Below are 17,810 nucleotides of genomic sequence, written 5' to 3' on the forward strand. Positions count from 1 at the left end.
GTGTCATTGGCCCTGGGAGGCATATAGCTCTTTGCGGTGATTCATTGAGAATTCTGGTAAGAAGTCAAAAATAAGCATTTCAACAAAAGGAGCAGCAAAAGCCACAGTAAGGAAAGACCTTATGATCCATTTAGTAAAATAAAATTTGCAGTGTAAGGCAGGAGGACTAAATAAAACTGTTACTCTCAATCCTATCCTGATTTATCTCTCAAAATAATAAAGCAGTGCTACTTTTGACAGTTTTTATATTTGCAGACCCTAAGTGCCCATTTAAAAATATATAATAGAGAATGAAAAAGTTTGGGGAATTTCAAACCAACATATATGCTTACATTCATCTGAGTCTGATTTTTAAATCAGTATAAATTAATTGTCCTTAATTAGAATAATACATCTTGGCCTACTTCTTTATGCTTAAAAATTGTTTTTTTTGTGTATGTTAACACATTTAATGCACAAACAACAAATATTACTATTTTCTATCTTTCAAGAGTAATATCTAGACATGATTTATCACAAATACTGACAGAACTATTCATTGTAACCTTTGAAGAAGCAGGCTTTCCCAGAAGCCATGAGTCCGTGACTTTGCCACTTTCTCGGTTTGTGTGGCTGTCGTTCCTTTGAACCAACTCTGTGAATAACCAGCAAGGACATATGGACTTTGATAAAGTAGCTCCTCTTTCCATACTCGTCCCGCTCTTTTTTCCTTCTGTTCTTCTAAAAAGGGTGTTTCTTAATGCATGGATTTACTAATTCCTACAGCACTAGACCCCAGAGAGAAGACTGCACGAAAGCGACCCACTGCTCTGAGCGGGGCGGTCCTGGTGCAATCTCTCTCAGCTGCTTTTCTGAGGTTTCACACATTCACAAAAATAACAGCATTTTTAGCTGATCCCAATAGATTTTTCTCTGCAGCTGCATCACTTGAAAAAGCTTTTTGTTCCAGTTCTTAAAGTCTAAGTATTGAAAGTAATTTGGAAAAAAAAAAAAAAAGGAAAGAAAAACATCCCAATTATGATTTGTGTGCGTGGTGATGACTTCAAGGGCTGACTGGCTGCAAATGGGCTCTGAAACCCACGCCAGTGTGCCCGCGGAAGAGCCGGGCACTTCCCAGGGCATCAGTGAGCGCGCTGCCGGACTCCTGGGCACGTGGCAGGGTCGGCTTTTTTGGCAGGACCTCTGGTCTCAACCTGCAGTGATGCTAACGATATTAGCAAATTAGCACCACAAAGCTTGCCAGCTAATTCGCCAGAGCCCTGCTCACTCTCTCACTGCTGTAATTAAAACTAATTATTTTCTAAAACATAGTAATACATGAATATGTGCAATAATCATTTTGTAGTGGGCAATCTGTGGAGCCTTTTTTAAAGCTGCCTTTTTTTTTTTTTTTTTTTTTTGGCACATTATGCAACATGTGCACCGTCTCGGTTCAGCCAGCACTTTTGTTTGCAGAATGTAGAATGGATCCTGTTCATAAAACCTCAGGTTTATTTTATTTTGAAATAGGAATGTTTTCTGGCTTTCACTCATTTACAAGGCTCTTAATTCTCTCTGCTCTCCCTTGTCTGCTTCCATCTCTCCTCACACATCTGTTTGGTGTCGCGCTCCCAGCCCAGTGCTGCGCAGATGGTTTTCACAGTGGGGTTCTGTAGACATTCAGCTGCTATTCCCTGGATGTCTACGCCGATTCCCTACTGTAGCCTTGTTCTTCTTTAAAGAGAAATCCAAACCCTTACTTTTAACTCAAAAATGTCCATCCATACTCGTAAATAACGCGTATAAATCAATCGTTCTCTGAACCTTGCATTCTAAATCCTAGATGAGCTTGATTGAGTTTCTGAGCCTTGAGATGGAAAATGAGTTTTGCCGGGAATTGGAGCGTTGACTCTGGAGCTGGTGTGGGTGTCCGACCTGGACATTGGAGCTGCTGCTGAGGATTGATAGATGTACACCCAGCACCACCCTGAAAGGAAACCAGCCACAGTGCAAAATAATTAGAAGTCCTTTCCTTCAACAGTGACTTTTGAGGATTGTTTTGGAAGTCATTTTCCGACTGTTTTCCATTGCTGCAGACTAGGCCACAAGCCATAGATAAGACTTTAAAGTGAAAACAATATAAAATGTCACATGGTTTTGCAAACAGTAGATCCTGAAAATTTAGGAAATTAGGAAAGCACGAAATCCACCAGACACCAGGTAGTACAAACACACACCCAGTATTTCCTTTCACACCTGAGGAGCATTTTAAATGCTGGACTGATTCCTACTAGTCACCTACTCTACTTAAGCTGTAGTGATCTTGAAAAACACAATATTGATAAGAGTTGACTTTCAGTGGCCCCAGTGTTGAGTAAATGATTGGGGGGGGGGGGTGTTTGTTTTTAGGTTTGGTTTTGGTTTGGTTTGAAGTTACACAAGGACTGGCAGAATGACGTGCTGTGTAGCTCTCAGAAGACTGCGTGCTCGGAGTTACAACTCTCTTCTTTTTTCTTCTCTTCCTTCAAGGGAAATGCAAGTGTCCCATGCACCACTCAGTAACTTGTGTTAGCAGGAGCACAGCCCGATGCATCACATGTATAATCCTAAACTCTTTCTCCTGTTTTCGATTAGCATCTATGGGTCTTGCAGATATGATGTCTCCCGGGGAATCCAAATTGCCCATGCCTCTCAAAGCCGACGGTAAAGAAGAAGGCGCTCCGCAGCCTGAGAGCAAGTCGAAGGTACTTCCTTTCTCCTCTGCACGTGGTGTGGGGTCTGCCTCGCTGAAGCTGCCATGGTGTTCTGTAGTCACTGGTGTCGGCCTCCACTTTTGTTTCCACTTGGTTTCTTCTCCTCTGCATGCCTCCATCTCGTCCGCCGAGTTTGTAGCTCTCCCCTCTTTCCTCACCCCTCCATGGTGTGGATCTGAAAGTTACTAGTTCTTACGGCATTTAACTCCTGGTCGTGGGAGAGGGGTGGAGGGACGAGCCCCACCGGAGAGAGTTGCTCTGGGGGTGGGGAGAAGTAGGGGGTCTTGCCTGGTTTTGATCCTTGCAGCCATTTTCTCTGCCTTCAGTTTATAGCTTCCTGTTTTGGCCGCCTCAGCAACAACAACATACTTAATATTTTGCTTTCCTGCCTTATTTGATAAATAAGGTGAACAGCTTTTTTTTTCCTTTCTTTCTTTCATACGGGGTAACCCATGCTTAGCATTCCATGTAAGCTTGAAGTAAGCATGGTGGCTTAGTGGCCTTATCCAGCATCCGGCAAACTTACCAAGTTATACTAATTAAGAATGTTGTTTTAATACCTTTCTATGTGTGTGTTTCTGTGTGTGTGTTTGTACATGTCTTTATATATATCCATTATATATAAAAATTAGTCTGTTAAACTGGATGTGCTTTTTGTTAATTTAAATAAAGTTTGCCCTACCTTTGTCATTTTTTTTTTTTTTTATTCCTCTACCACAGGATAGCTACAGCTCTCAGGGTATTTCTCAGCCCCCAACCCCCGGCAACCTGCCAGTCCCTTCCCCAATGTCCCCCAGCTCTGCTAGCATCTCCTCATTTCATGGAGATGAAAGTGATAGCATTAGCAGCCCAGGCTGGCCAAAGACTCCATCAAGCCCTGTAAGTGGCTCTGGTTTTTTTGTGTTTTTTTTTGTTTTTGTTTTTTTGGGGTTTTTTTAATAATTAATTAATTCTACTTGAATGCTTGCTTATTTATTTGTTTTATAAGACTTTTTCTTCATAATTTATCCATGAAAGGGTTTTCTTGATAATTATATTAGTAACGAAATGAGTAAAGTTTGTGTAAATCATAGAAGTTAATTTCTGGTAATGAAACTGCTAGTATAAAGCAGCAGCTCTATCTGAAGCATGTGGTTATGTCACTGGGTCCAAATTCCTTCACGCAGTGACTTTGTTCAAATGTCTGATCCATTGTGCACTTACAGAAGATCTTTAAAACGAGTTACTTCTCCATTTACATGGGAACTAATAGCAGCCATGGAATAAATGACAAATTTGGCCTTTGGCCTGAATCTTTCATGGGCTGTTGTATCTGAAACATCTTATTTTAAAACTGCCTATCTGAAAATAGAGATATTGCACTCTGGGCACAGGTTAACATAATACCAGCCCTGCTTTGTTTCAATCCACCTGTCAGAAATTAACAGAAAAGTTGTAGAAATGTTACTGCATGTGAATATTTGGAATGCTACTTTGGGATTAATAATATGTACCTACATTAGAATCAGTTGAGATAGAAAAATTACATCCTGCACAAGATTGCTGATCATCTTGAAATTAAGTGTTGATTTCCATATGATATGTTAAAAAACAAAAAATGGTAGTGTACCTATGAGGGAACTTTTTTTTAGCCTCAGTGTTCTGTCCATAGAGCTTGGTCTTTATTTTCCTACTGAAGAGATTAATTCTGTGCCATTAAAAAAAAAAAAAAAAAAAAAAAAAGAATAAGAATGGTGCTGTAGTAACCTTTATTTTACATTCATATAGGGAATCAAAAGATCTGTTTAAAAAAAAAAAACCTTAACATGCAATTACTTGCCAAGAAGGTTTAATTAAGACGCTAATTTTTGTAAGACGGCGTATTGAAGAGTACAGTTCAGGAAAAGCAGGTTCGAGGGAAGAAGACTCTATGTGCAGAATCTGGCAATCTAGTCAAAACCCCAAAAGGAGGCTGCTATTAATTATCCATTCACTGCTTTAAACAGATAGAGCTGAAGGTTTGAAGGGTTGGTGGTTCCAGTAAATGTTTGTAAAATTCATGTGGAGCTCTAGTATAACCAGCATTTTCCTTTTCAGAGGAAGAAAGGGCAATATTCACTGTTACCTTCTCTGTAGACATGTTTCGCTTTTGCAACAACCAAGATGAAATGAAAAATGCTCTAGGGCGGGCTAAGCAGAACTAACAGGAAGGGGGAATGCAACGCCTGCATTTTGATGTCTTTGTGTTATTGGCTTTGAATCTCAGAAGGCAGCCAACATTACAGGGGTTTTCCCCCGTAATCTACCCTGCTGTTGTGTTGTGTTTTGTCTTAATCATAAGAAAAGCATTTTTGAATCGGCATACTCTCAAGTTAACAGGTGGAACTCAAATTAGAACTTTTCAAAAACACTGGTATGTTGGCTCAGAGGGAAAAATTTCAGAGATTGCAAATAATAATCTTTAATACCTTAAGGTAATAATTAATAATAATTTATGAAAAACAAAGACGACTAATAGATCTCTGTATTTAAAAACTCCACCTTACAAAAAATAATAAATTAACTAAAAAATAAAAATTCTACTTTGCCATCTCTGGATTTAATAAAGATTGAGATATTTATGATCTTACAACTTACTAGTCAAGTTATCTGTGAACGAGTCCCGTAGGGAAGAAACTTTTATAAAAATCCCACTTTCCACTTAAGTATAAGAAAAAAGTAAAATGAATTGTTGAATTCCTTTGCTTACTATAAAACAATTATGCTTAAAACTGCATGCTCCTTTTCCCTTTTTTCTGAATATTTCCATATACATTATCTCTTCCCGTACCATAACCGTCTTATGCTTAAGAATTTAAGCTCAGTTGGTTGAGCGTCCAACTCTTGGTTTCGGCTCAGGTCATGATCTCAGGGTCTTAGGCTCGAGCCCCGTGTCTGGGGCTTCATGTTCAGCTCAAGTCCACTTGTCCTTCTCTCTTCCCCCTTTTACTATCTCCCCCCACTCATGCTTGCACACTCTTTCTCTAAAATAAAAAAATAAAATCTTAAAAAAAATTTACAAGCAGACTTCTGGCTCCAGTGGCAGAAAAGGACAAGAGGAGCTGTGGTTGGAGGGAAGGGAAGAAAGATGGCAGCTCTGTATTCAGAAAATGGCCCCTGTCTTGAATGAGATACTAATTTAGGAAGGGAACCAAAAGCGATTGGAAGGAAGGACCTGAGAGCATCTCTGCTATCAGATCACTGCTGACATACACAATTTAGGAATATTTAACTGTTCCTTCTGAGACACAACCTCAATTTCTACTTCACATTGCTCTTACCAGCATGTCTTATGAAACCCATCTAATAGTGAGCTCGAAATGGACCCCACAATAAAGATGTTCTATGCTTTGACAGAGCGCTGTGGACCAACGTTGTTTTGTTACGGAACAGTCTAAAATAAAAAATAAACACTTGCACATACGCATATTACCAGGCATATGGTAAAGACTGCTGAAATGTAAATGTGCCTGAAAGATTTGAGGAAAACTGTACTTATAGACTTCATTAAACTGTACGCAAGGGAAACATTTGTGACGCCAGCATGTCCTGCTACAGTCTTTGAGCAATCTCCCTTCCCTTTCCTCAGGCCCATGATGGTTTCTGACACTAGGATATGGTTTTTACAGTTACAAGGTAGCCCCAGTGACCTGGAAGAGTCATCCCATCTTCCCACAGAGCTAGTTGACTTGCCCCATGTCAGTGGGTAGAACATATAATGACTCCTGTCCAAAGGCTACGTGAAAGCCAGTGTCTATGAACCAAAAAAAGTAGTCCAATCAATATCTTATGCTTTTGTTTCTCTCAATATTTGGTGATTGGCTAGTAAACAGACCTGGAGGCTGAAAGTGGAGGTAGAAAACACCAGTCAGTCCTAGGCTCCATCATCCTTTCTCAATGTCCAGCCTGTGTCCATGTTCACTTAGCACCTTGATCACCGAAATCCTGTTTACAGAAATATTTGATTCTGTTCTTAATTCTTACTTGGAGGGTGCCAGACTTCTCAAACCCTTTCTGACCCTTTGAGTGCTCGTTCACAGAACAGATTATATACCAACTACCTCCGGTGTGCAGTCACTGTTGGCAATTCAAAATCTGCACACCCCCTGCTTTGTGGAACTCGGAGCGTAGTGGAAGACGAGGGGCAGACAGGTAATTCCACGCAAAACATACGCTTTTCATAAGCTATGCAACTAAGAGCCACCAAGGACAAACAAAGTGGGTGACAATGGTTTAGATGAAGGGGCCTCGGTGCCTGGGAAGCCTCTTCTGGGACCTAACACATCACCTGAGGCCTGACCACTGTCTCTTCATACAGATGCATTTTCCTACATTATGGTGCCATAAAAATCCTTAAGTCTTTTCTGAAGATCTGATAACTATGCTATGAAAAACAAGAGGATTCAATTAAAAACCATCCACTTCATTAAGTTTTTCTAACTTTACGAGAACACATTGAGATATGCAGAAATTAAACTCAAGTTTGTTTAAGAAAGAAAAGTAGAAATATGCATAGCCAAACCAGGCATATTGTTATTTTAGGCCTATCTCAGGTTCTGGGATGCATTCATTTCATAAACGGGAACAGGCATCTGCATGGCCTCAATGCTCAGGTCCTGACTAACTGTCCTTTCAGAAGCCTTCCCCAGCTTTGGAGAGGACCAGGCCAGAAATGGCAGGTGGATTTTACATTCAGAATGTTGGTGGAATTACTCAAAGTAATTTTAAATTGAAATGAATGCTTTTATTTCTCTTACCCTGAATTGAATGTCAAACTTTCACCTCTCAATTTTTCAGAAATAAAATGCAAGGGAGAGGTTGGTGGGGGTTTTTTATTATTATTATTGATTTTAGGTGATAATGCTTTTTTTTTCCTGTTCTTATTTTAAATTTTAATTTTTTAAAAAAACATTGGACCCATTTTTCTATTATTCCCCAAAAGGAAAAAAATTTTGAACTAGAATTTAGAAACCTCTTCATAATAACTACCCCATTAGTGATGACAAAGCTTCTGGAATGTGGTATAAAATGCGGTTTCTTTTCCTAGTAGAATATTCCTTGGGTATAAGAATATGGAAAAGAAAATTTAAAAACTTACATTTGAATATATAGTATGTTCCACACTCTGAGAATATATATGGATATATAGTTATATGTATGAATATGTATATATATTTTTAAGCTCTAATCTAAAGTCATTTTTAAATGACTTACTGTTTAGCCTTGGCATCAGTGTAAATTCTAAAAGATCACACTTTTTTTTAAATCTTGCCACCCTAAATTTTTTATTTACATCAACTTGTATCACTCATTTTTTTTGTATTTGATGTAAAGATTTTATGCCTCGATAATTCTAAGTCTGAGTCATAAAATTCCAGCAGCAATAGCTCGGGAGAAGAACATGTTAATTAGGGGAGAAGCTGCCACTCACCAACTTTGTTAGTTTCCTTCTCAGGCATCCTTTCTGAGGTCCTACTTTTATTGGGGATCATTTGCCAAATAAGGTAACCTCAAACTTCAGTGCAGTCATGTTACTTAACCTCCCAAACTTCAGCTATGCGTTTAAAATTGTTAAGCTAAATATAATAGAAAAAGAGTTCAGGAAAACTCCATCTAAAATAACGGGTATCCATTCCAAATGATAACTGATAAATACATATGAGGAAATGAAGTCAGTTCTTGTTCCAAGGAAATCTTTATTGAGAATCTAGAAGTGATTTTTCACAATAACCCTGGAGTTGTAAATATTACAAGTACCCAAATTATTGTTACAAATACAGAGACATAAGGAAAAAGACACATTTGGGCTGTGTAGGATTAAAACTGTTACCTTCCCAGATCACATAATCCATCCAGAAGGTGGGCTTCAGTTATGCAGAAACAGCAACTTTTGACATTTTAGGGTCAAAGATAATTAGAAAAAGACAAGAATTAGAGCATTAGTATAAACCACATGAGCCCATAAACCTGTGTGTGTAAAAGTAAATGTATATTTTTATCTGTAGATGTTCAGGGAATATGCAATAGCACATGTGTTTGTGATTAAAGCATGGTTGCCTAAGAAATCTTTTAAAATAACTCTCTAATAGCCCCTTGCCTTGGCAGAGAAGTTCAAGAAAGCTTAAGTAGGGAGAGCTAGTAGTCATCATGAGTAAATACCAAAACCATATCTGGCCACTAGTCTATAAAGCTTGCAAATGAGCAAAGAGCCCACACCACTGGTTCCTGGCATTTGTGACCTACCTTATGTTTTTCAGCAAGTCCCGTTATCTGCTTTCCTCTGTATGATTTAACATTTTAACGAAGACCCACGTTGGCCATTCTTATTTTGACAACAAGTAAGGATCCATATAGTTTTGAGAGCTCTATAATATTACATACATGTAAAATTTTAAATTCACTGTGATTCTTCTATGAGCTAACACCCTTTTATTTTTAAAAATGACGTGCAGTGTTATTGGAATCATGCCTTCTGGGATTCAACGCTTATAATCAATCAAGTAAAAAAGGTTTTTGTTTTTTTTGTTTTTGTTCTTGAAGTATATAAAAGGGGGAGTTTGGGCCCTTTCTTTAAAGTCAAAGTAAAGTCTTAATTAAGAAAATGTATAGTTTGTGCCTGAACTAGTAGCCTTCATTCCTAATTGTTGTGTGATAGCAGTAGTTTTTAAATCTGTTCTCTTCCTGTATTTGGTAGCTCATTACTTTCTTCTCACCTTCTTCCCTTTACCCTGTGCCCACCCATACCCCATCTCCAAATGCTCCTCTGGGCACTAGAAGTCCAGCTCATCCACCACTACTGGGGAAAAGATCACAAAGGTGTATGAGTTGGGGAATGAGCCAGAGCGGAAGCTATGGGTCGACAGATACCTTACCTTCATGGAAGAGCGAGGCTCCCCTGTCTCAAGTCTGCCTGCAGTGGGCAAGAAGCCCTTGGACCTGTTCCGGCTCTATGTCTGCGTCAAAGAGATTGGAGGTTTGGCACAGGTGAGGATGAATGAGTCAAGGAGGAGACACTCTGCATAAGCTCTCTCTGCAGGTTTCTTTGAATGTGCAGACTCAATTTTTTTTCCCCCAATAAAGAGAAAGCTAAGCCTATGGGATCCAGTCTAAGTGCTACAGGGGGAGCACTGGGGCTCGGGACAGCTCGCCATGTGACCTCAGCAGGTCATCATATGGACCTCCATTCCCATCTGTAAAGTGAGACAGTTGGGCTAGATTTTTGTTTAGGTTCCCTGGTAGCTCTGGGGTTCTGTGGGCTTTGCCAAGATTCCATAGTAAATACCCCAGAAATGTTTTGCAAGTGACCAAATTGTCTGGATCAGTTATAAATCCAGTTCACTTTTTCCTTCTAGCCAGAGTAATTTATTAAGAAAACTAAGTCCTGTATATCTAATAAGCAAGTCCAAGATACCTGTCCACCAGAGGGCATTTAGCTTCAGGGTTGTGCGGCACCTACCCTGCACTTGCCTGATTCTTAAAGCCAGTGCTCCCTTAATTTTTATGCCCTGGGGGCCATGCTTTCCTCACCCTGGTCATGGCTCTGCTTTTAGCCCAAAGTCTAGTTCCGAGGACATGTCCTGACAGAGGAACAGCAAAAAGGCAAAAAGAGGATCCCTAGATAAGTGCTCACTGTGTGTGGGGCCCTGTGCTTTAAATTTGTTCTGGCTTTGTCTTTCTGAATACCCATAAAATGCAGGGGACATCAGCCCCACAGAGAGAAGGAAGCTGTAACAAAATGAGGTAGGGTCATGTGGCTCAGGGGCACTCGGGCTAGGTGTGGGCCAAGCCTGCGAGTTCTAAGATGGGTGCTCTGCCCATCTACCACTAGCTCTGAGGCTACTTCTTCATTAGAATTACTTGGGGAGCTTTAAAAACCTGTCAGTAACCAGGCTTCCACCCAGATCGATGAAAGGAGCTGCTCTGGGCCCTAGTGGTCTACTACATAGTGTGGCACCCTGCACTCCACCCAGGTACCACAGGTTGCCAACTATCCAAGAGTGAGTCACCTCATCCATAAGTATCACTGAGGGCCTGCCCTGGTTTCAGTGCCGTGTGGCTCTGGGGGATGCAGGAGAGGCCTTTGCTCTCAGCCCTCCCTGAAGTGCCTTATCCCACCAGAGACTGCAATGTACAACTGAACAAGCAGAGCTTGATTCAGGGCTTTGCGGAAACAGCTGGTAAGTCCTCAGTGCAGATGAAGTGAGGGAGAGTTGGTCCATGGAGGGAGAGCTCAGGATGCACACCTCTCCCCTGCACCTAGGTCCCCCTGACCTCTCCCACTCCATACCTAGCTCTCTGGCCAAGATTTTTTAGAATCCTCCGGATACTATACACTCGGGTTTCACCCTCACAGAAGTATAGAGGTCTGGACACCTTACTTGGAGTGTCAGCAGTGTGGGTTACCATGTTGGGTCTGCAAGTAAGGCTGTTTGCTCACCCAGCTAATCAGGGCAGTGTGAGTGTATCTGGGATGCACAGCAGTGGGCCACTTGGCCACATTGTCACTCATACCCAATCTTGGTTTCTACCCAGTGCCTTCAGATGCGGTCAGAGCAGGTACTTGCAGCCACATAGAGATCAGTGCCTTGCTTTTCAGGGTGTCCTAGGCAATACTCTGCATATCCCTTCTGAAGCAATTTGCAGGCCTGCTTGTTGCAGCCTGGCATGAAGTGCCAAAAGTGGAATTAAGCATTTCGTGAGCATTCTGAGATTTGTTTATCGTGCACCATTTAGTACTAAGTAAATGGACATAAAGAGCTTTGTGGGAAAGTTTGAATCCAAAAATTGAACATTTCATTAAAAAACCACTGTCCTGGGGATCCCTGGGTGGCTCAGCAGTTTAGCACCTGCCTTTGGCCCAGGGCGTGATCCTAGAGTTCCAGGATCGAGTCCCGCGTCAGGCTCCTGCATGGAGCCTGCTTCTCCCTCTGCCTGTGTCTCTCTCTGTCTCTCTCTCTCTCTCTTTCTGTGTCTATCATGAATAAATAAATAAAATCTTAAAAAAAAAAAAAAAAAAACAACTGTCCCCTTAACTCTTACCATGCTACTTAGCAGAAAGCATATCTAAAAGCAGATTATTCCCCAAGTATTTGCAGGTCTGTGTGTTTCCTTAAGGCGTTCAACCTTGGATAACGCTGGCCCAAGTGGGAATCAAAAGTTAATGCCCAGAATCCTATTGCAGCATTTCAGGATTTCTCTCCTTTTTTTCTCCTCACTTTGCGGCTGTGTTCTCTTCAGCCAGAGTGTTAAGTGGGAACACTGTGTAGTCACCTGTGCCCTGCCCCTTCCCCTGGCTCACAGGGACCCGCCACATCGGCCGGCTGGTGGCCTCAGAGCCACCCAGGGCTGATGGCTGGTGTGGGCTGCCCTAGAGTCCCCTTTGCCCAACACCATAGGAAAGCCTCCTGTGAGAGGAGGGACACGGGCTGGAATTACAGGCTCGGCTTTCTGGAAGCTTGTGGCTGTTGGAAGGAAACAGTGTTTCTCATATCAAAGCTATAACACTTAAACTGCAAAACAGTCAAGTTACTGCTTTTTAAATTTGTTTTCAGATGTCCTTTTTTTTTTGATTGGAGGTGGGATGGGGGTGAGCGATAGTGTACATTTGCTCGGGGAAGATCGCAGGCTCTGAGCAGCAGCGGCCTGGGAAGAGTGAGGCTTTAGAAGGTGCATCAGGCAGAAGAATCTCGACGAGCAGCATTTTATGTAGCTATCAGCAGGTCCCTTAATGGTTTTATAACTGTAAATGCTGTCTCTGCACTACTGAGTGGGAGTAATGAGCATTAGTTAAGAGAGGCAAATGAAAAAAAAAAAAAAGAGTAAACCAAGACATTAAGTGCTTTTTTTGTCTCCTGGCTTTAAACAAGCCACTTTGCTACAAACCAATGATCCTGCCATTTTTTTTGCTAGGTTAATAAAAACAAGAAGTGGCGTGAGCTGGCAACCAACCTAAATGTTGGCACTTCAAGCAGTGCAGCGAGCTCCCTGAAAAAGCAGTATATTCAGTACCTGTTTGCCTTTGAGTGCAAGATCGAGCGCGGGGAGGAGCCCCCGCCGGAAGTCTTTAGCACCGCGGACACCAAGAAGCAGCCCAAGCTCCAGCCGCCCTCTCCTGGTAAGTGGGAGCGCTACAGTTGTCGCCGGGAAAGGCAGTGGCACCTGCACCCCCCACCCGGCGGGGCTCTGGAGGCCACTAGCCACTTCTGAAAAGGCCACTTCCTGGGCAAGCACACAGAACGCAGGATCTTTGAGGATAAGGGGTGTTTTGTAAGGGAACCCCCGTTGGCAGCGCTTAAGGGAACAGAGAATATAACCTAGGATGTGGCCGTTTGGGCCACTGTGGCCAAGGCACCATTCTCCTGCCTTACCTTCCTTCATCAGAAGAGACTCTGGAAGCCTGAGCTATATACCTTTCTTCCTTCTCCACATATATAAAAAATATTCCATCTAACCATCAAAAACCAGTCACCCCAGTTACCCCTGTGAATACTTTGGTGCTACCAGAAAACACTGCCCTGAAAGTTTAGCAGCCAGTTTCCACCAGTTCTGCTTCTGTCAAAGAATGAAATCCGGACTCAGTTTTTAATGTTGTCCTGCCCAGCAACTTCCCACTTGTAGGGAATCCAGCAGACCTGTCATGGTGGAGGTCCCTGCCACCCTGTTTCTGAGGCCCAGCAGCCGGTTAGCTCAGACCCGAGGTCAAGAGCCTTAAGAATGCTACCTGGAAATAATGCAGTTCACCCACAGTCTCCTGAGCAAAACCAAACCCACGATACTCCCTTCTCTCCTGTCTCTCCACTCCACCGTGGAGACCATGCCGTTCTCTCAATTCCCCCGGTAGCCTCTCTTCTACCTGTTAGCATTTCAGATTCCTGAATCACTGTCTTCTACTGAATACAGTATTCTTAGATAGGAAGAGACGTTCATCACCCATAGATCTGGGTGGTGACCTCACACAAGTTAAATCCAGCTGTCTTCTTGCCTGGCCACATCCAAGCCCTGTGATGGTCAGCACTTAGCCGCACTGTCCTGCATACAGAATGGGACTGACCATTCCTGCCACTTCCTATCAGATTGTTCTGGGATCAAATGCCAGTATTTCTTAGGTACTTACAATGTACCAGGCTCCTTCTTAAGTGCTCTACCATTTAATCTTTACATCACCTCTATGGTGCACATACTGTCCCAAAGTCCATGAGAAAACTAACACACAAGATCTAAGTAACTGTCCCCAAATCTCATTGCTAAGTGAGTGGCACCCAGCTCGAGCATTATGCCTGGACCTACTGTATTCCTCTGCCTGTGTCTGAAGTGGCATTATAATAAGGAAACCTTCCAAGCGTAGAAGAAGGTGTCTGTGATCCAAAGAAAGAAGTTGTTTTCTCCTTGTTTCTCTGCTGTCTGGATGGCAATCTAGTACCTACGGTCATTAATCAAGAGATCACACATAAATACTTCTTAGGGTCAAGATGCGCTTGTAGGGAATATACCTGGGGTATATATTTAGACCCGTCAGTTCGAAACACAATTAGAAACGCTCTCTCAGCCCCACCCTTAAGGATTTGAAGCCTTTGCAGTTCTGGTTTACCTTAAAACTGTGAAATCTAATTTTAAAAGTCTCACAACATTACATTCAGTTCACAGGGTAAAACAAGCTGCCTGTGAACAGCTCTGAAACTATTTTTCCAAAATAAAAACTCAGTGGGGTGTAGGGACCAAAGTGGCGATGTCTGCAAAGATGTAAAGGTATATTTTATTTGCCAGGAAAAACTCATGTCACTGAATGGGCTGCACTTCTGTATGGAGAATAGCTCTCCCAGTGAGCATCAGCTTCAGTACAAGAAATCCCGCTGAGGTATAGACCCTTCAGAAAGTGGAGGGCCTGTTCTCTCAACAGTCGGCTCTTTCCTTTTTCCCTTTCTTTAAACTACCGTTTTTATGGCAACATTATCGTTTTAACTGCACAAAGGAGCTTGGATTGCAGATGCACTTCTGATAACGCGTTTTCCGTGGTCCACATGGTCCGGAGTCTTGTGAATCAAGAAGCAGGAGGAGGAGGGTGTCCTGAGCCCAGCCTCCCGGTCAGGGCATGGCCCGGGCGACCTCACGCAGAGCACATGGGGCCAGGCCGCTCTCCATACCCTGCTCATACAGACGGAAGGACACACAGACTGGCCGGTAGGGGAGCGAGGAACATCAGCCCCAGAACCCATAACCACACTTTTCCCTGACACTCATGAGTCCGTGGCCTCTCTGACACCAGAGCAATCATTAGAGAATACGAAATATATTTATCGTCAATGAAGGAAACAAGATTATTCCCCCACCATTTGCCACGTCAGGGTCTCCTACACTACACAATTTTTAAAAACGAATTTTCAGCCAGCATTTGTGTTCTTAGAGTCCATTCTCCCCCTAAGAAGGTAATTATAGTGTATTTCTTATCAACACATCCAAACTAAAAAGATTCCTAAGAAACGTACTAGATTGCTTTCTAAATGGCCACTCTGAAGCCACCTGAATTCCCAGCTCATTTGGCTACACTAGCGTTGTGTGTCATCCATCTGTATTCCGGTTTCGATCTGGTGTGGCCAGTGTGGACTGAACTTCCTTTCCGCCAGCCTCTGGGAGGTAGAACCCCTCGGCCCGTGATCTTCACCGTAGGGACTGTGTGGTTTCTCAAGCCAGAGCTCCATGTTACTGTCTTCCAGTGACTTGGGCGAGTCCATTGAGGGAAGCTCCCAGATGAAACGTGGGCAAGGCCTGGGGTACAGTTGCATTTCTGAGGTGCCAGTGGGGATCTCGTTATAATAAGCCTGTAAAAGTTCATGGAGTTCTAATGAACAGCTGCAGAAATCACCTCCCCAAGTGGCCTAGGAGGCCTGGAAGCTGGGGTGGGGTGGGGGCGGGGTAAAGGGGGGCCGAGGAAGCTCCACATTCAATTAGTAAGTCTGTAACCAAAAACCCATCCATCTTTGCTGGCAGGTGGCTGACTGCATTTCTATTATTAGCTGACAGGTGATGTCACAAAACCTGTCATGGATCCAACTAGGGAATCCTCAGTGGAAGATAAATGAGAAAGAGGTTCAGGTTATAAACAAAGGTGCCCTCTGGGTGACCTCCAGTCACTGTAGACCTGGGACATATCAGCTCTCCTTCCTTCTCCCTGCCCTCCTTCCCGAAACCCCAGCCAGAACTAGGGCACCAGGTTCGTGCTGTGTAAATTATCTTCCCAGCTAGGAGTCTGGCTGTACAGTCTGAAGTGTGTGAATGTACTTAACCTTCAATAACCTTTCCATTGTTTACTTTCGAGTATACATTTGTAGCTTCTGGCAAAAGGTAGGGAGAGCCTACAGAGTGTGCCAGCCTCGTCTATTAATGGAGCTTCAAGAGGTTGTGTTCATTTTTTTTTCCTGAAAGGAGAGGAAAAAATACTGGCAGAGGGAAGAATTTTTCCTTTTTTTTTTTTTTTTTTTTTATTAGCTGTAAATGTGAATACTTGTAAATAAGGGTCATTCTGAAATCACAGCCTGTGAACCATGTTTCCAGGGAAGCCGCACAGGCTGCTGTGGAGTGTGGTCTGTGATTTAAGGAGCACGTTATTTCTCCTGCCAGCTCTGTGGGGCAGTCACATTTGTAGGTTTATCCTTACATATTTATAGAAGACTCCACTTTTTTTTCTCTTATTACGATCTACTTATTTGATATGTAGGGGTTTCACCAAAATCTGATTTATAAGCATGTGTTACTAAGCTTTTCTTTGGCGATATCTACATTAAAAAGATGATCTACTTTTCAAGCTAGTCTTCCCGGCATCTCTGAGAGCTGCCCTGAGTCACTCTAGTCCCGGGCACCCAGCGTACACCTTACACAGGAGGCAGGGCCCTGGTGGCCAGGGCTCAAGATTCACTCCCAAGCAGGCCAGGCCCAGGGCTGACCTGATCTCACTGGAGACCTCTGTGTTCCGCTGAGGCTTTCTGACTGGAAGAGCTGGACTAATTTCCACCTCGGGCTCCTTCCCAGCACGCTCTGTAATCCCCAGTGATTTGTTGAACCCCATTTCCTCTACAGTTAAATGTGGCTACTGGTAATTGTAGTGAGTGTCGGACACTCCTAGGAAAGGGACTCCAGATAATAACATATACAGTATCATCTTTGACAAGCAGCCAGTAATTTCTGCCATTTGTAACAGTTCTGAAAGCATTTATTATAAACTGCATGAGGGCAGGAATTTTTGTCCTTTTTGTCAGTTTGGGACACTGGTGCATCCAGGAATAGAAAAAAAGCAATATAGTAAGCAATGTAGTAAGCATGTTATTTATTCAATAAGTATTTGTTGAATTAATAAATGTAGGTAGTGTCTTTCGGGCACCTCACATGCAAAGGTCAGTGATAAAGCGGGAACCCTTAAAATACTATGTTTTCCAATGAGGTGAGTACTTAAGTTTTAAAAAGATTTGCTCAATACTGAGCTCTGTTATTATAGTGTAATTATAGTTAAAGCCAAATCTCAGGACTCTGATGATGACATTAAAGAACTCCAAAGAGCATGACTTTGGTTTTGTAATAACAAATCTGATTCCAGAGCTCTAAAAATGACTTTATTAATGACATAGCACAGACATTGAGGAGGCATTGAAGTGATATAAGGCTCATTAAAAATTTGTATCATTGCATTTCAACTTAAACATTTCTCATTGCCTAAGACCTGGTAGTAATTTTTCTAACTTTTTTCCTAAAATAGCACAATAGTCCATCAAATCAGTATACCGAATTTTTCATCCCATTTTTTTTCCTTACTCTCAGACATTTAGATTATCTCCATTATAAACAACACTGAAATAAACATTTTTTTCTGCCTAAAGCCTTCTTTTATATTAGATTATTTTCTTGAGATAAATACCCAGGAAAGCAATTACCCAGTCAAGAGGTATAAATATGTTTTATGGCTCACAAATGAAGTATGTTGCCAAATAGATTACTAAAAACAAAACAAAACAAACAACTTTTACTAATTTTCACTATAAACAATATAAAAGCAACTAATTTTACTGTGTCGTT

The 17,810-nt window shown here is 42.1% G+C and overlaps 1 protein-coding gene across 11 annotated transcripts in view; it reads left to right on the forward strand.

Moving 5' to 3' along the window:
- Positions 1-17,810, forward strand: part of ARID1B (AT-rich interaction domain 1B) — a 436,905-nt gene that overhangs the window by 398,990 nt on the left and 20,105 nt on the right. For 6 of the 11 annotated variants that reach the window (XM_077898062.1, XM_077898090.1, XM_077898120.1 and 3 more), the window contains 4 exons: positions 2,614-2,723; positions 3,453-3,611; positions 9,525-9,734; positions 12,660-12,864. In XM_077898062.1, coding sequence (XP_077754188.1) covers positions 2,614-2,723; positions 3,453-3,611; positions 9,525-9,734; positions 12,660-12,864 — 684 coding nt within the window. The remainder of the gene's footprint in view (positions 1-2,613; positions 2,724-3,452; positions 3,612-9,524; positions 9,735-12,659; positions 12,865-17,810) is intronic. The other 5 variants (XM_077898100.1, XM_077898130.1, XM_077898134.1 and 2 more) reach the window with 3 other exon arrangements.

This window comes from Canis aureus, chromosome 1, assembly GCF_053574225.1.
Source record: "Canis aureus isolate CA01 chromosome 1, VMU_Caureus_v.1.0, whole genome shotgun sequence".
NCBI lineage: Eukaryota > Metazoa > Chordata > Mammalia > Carnivora > Canidae > Canis > Canis aureus.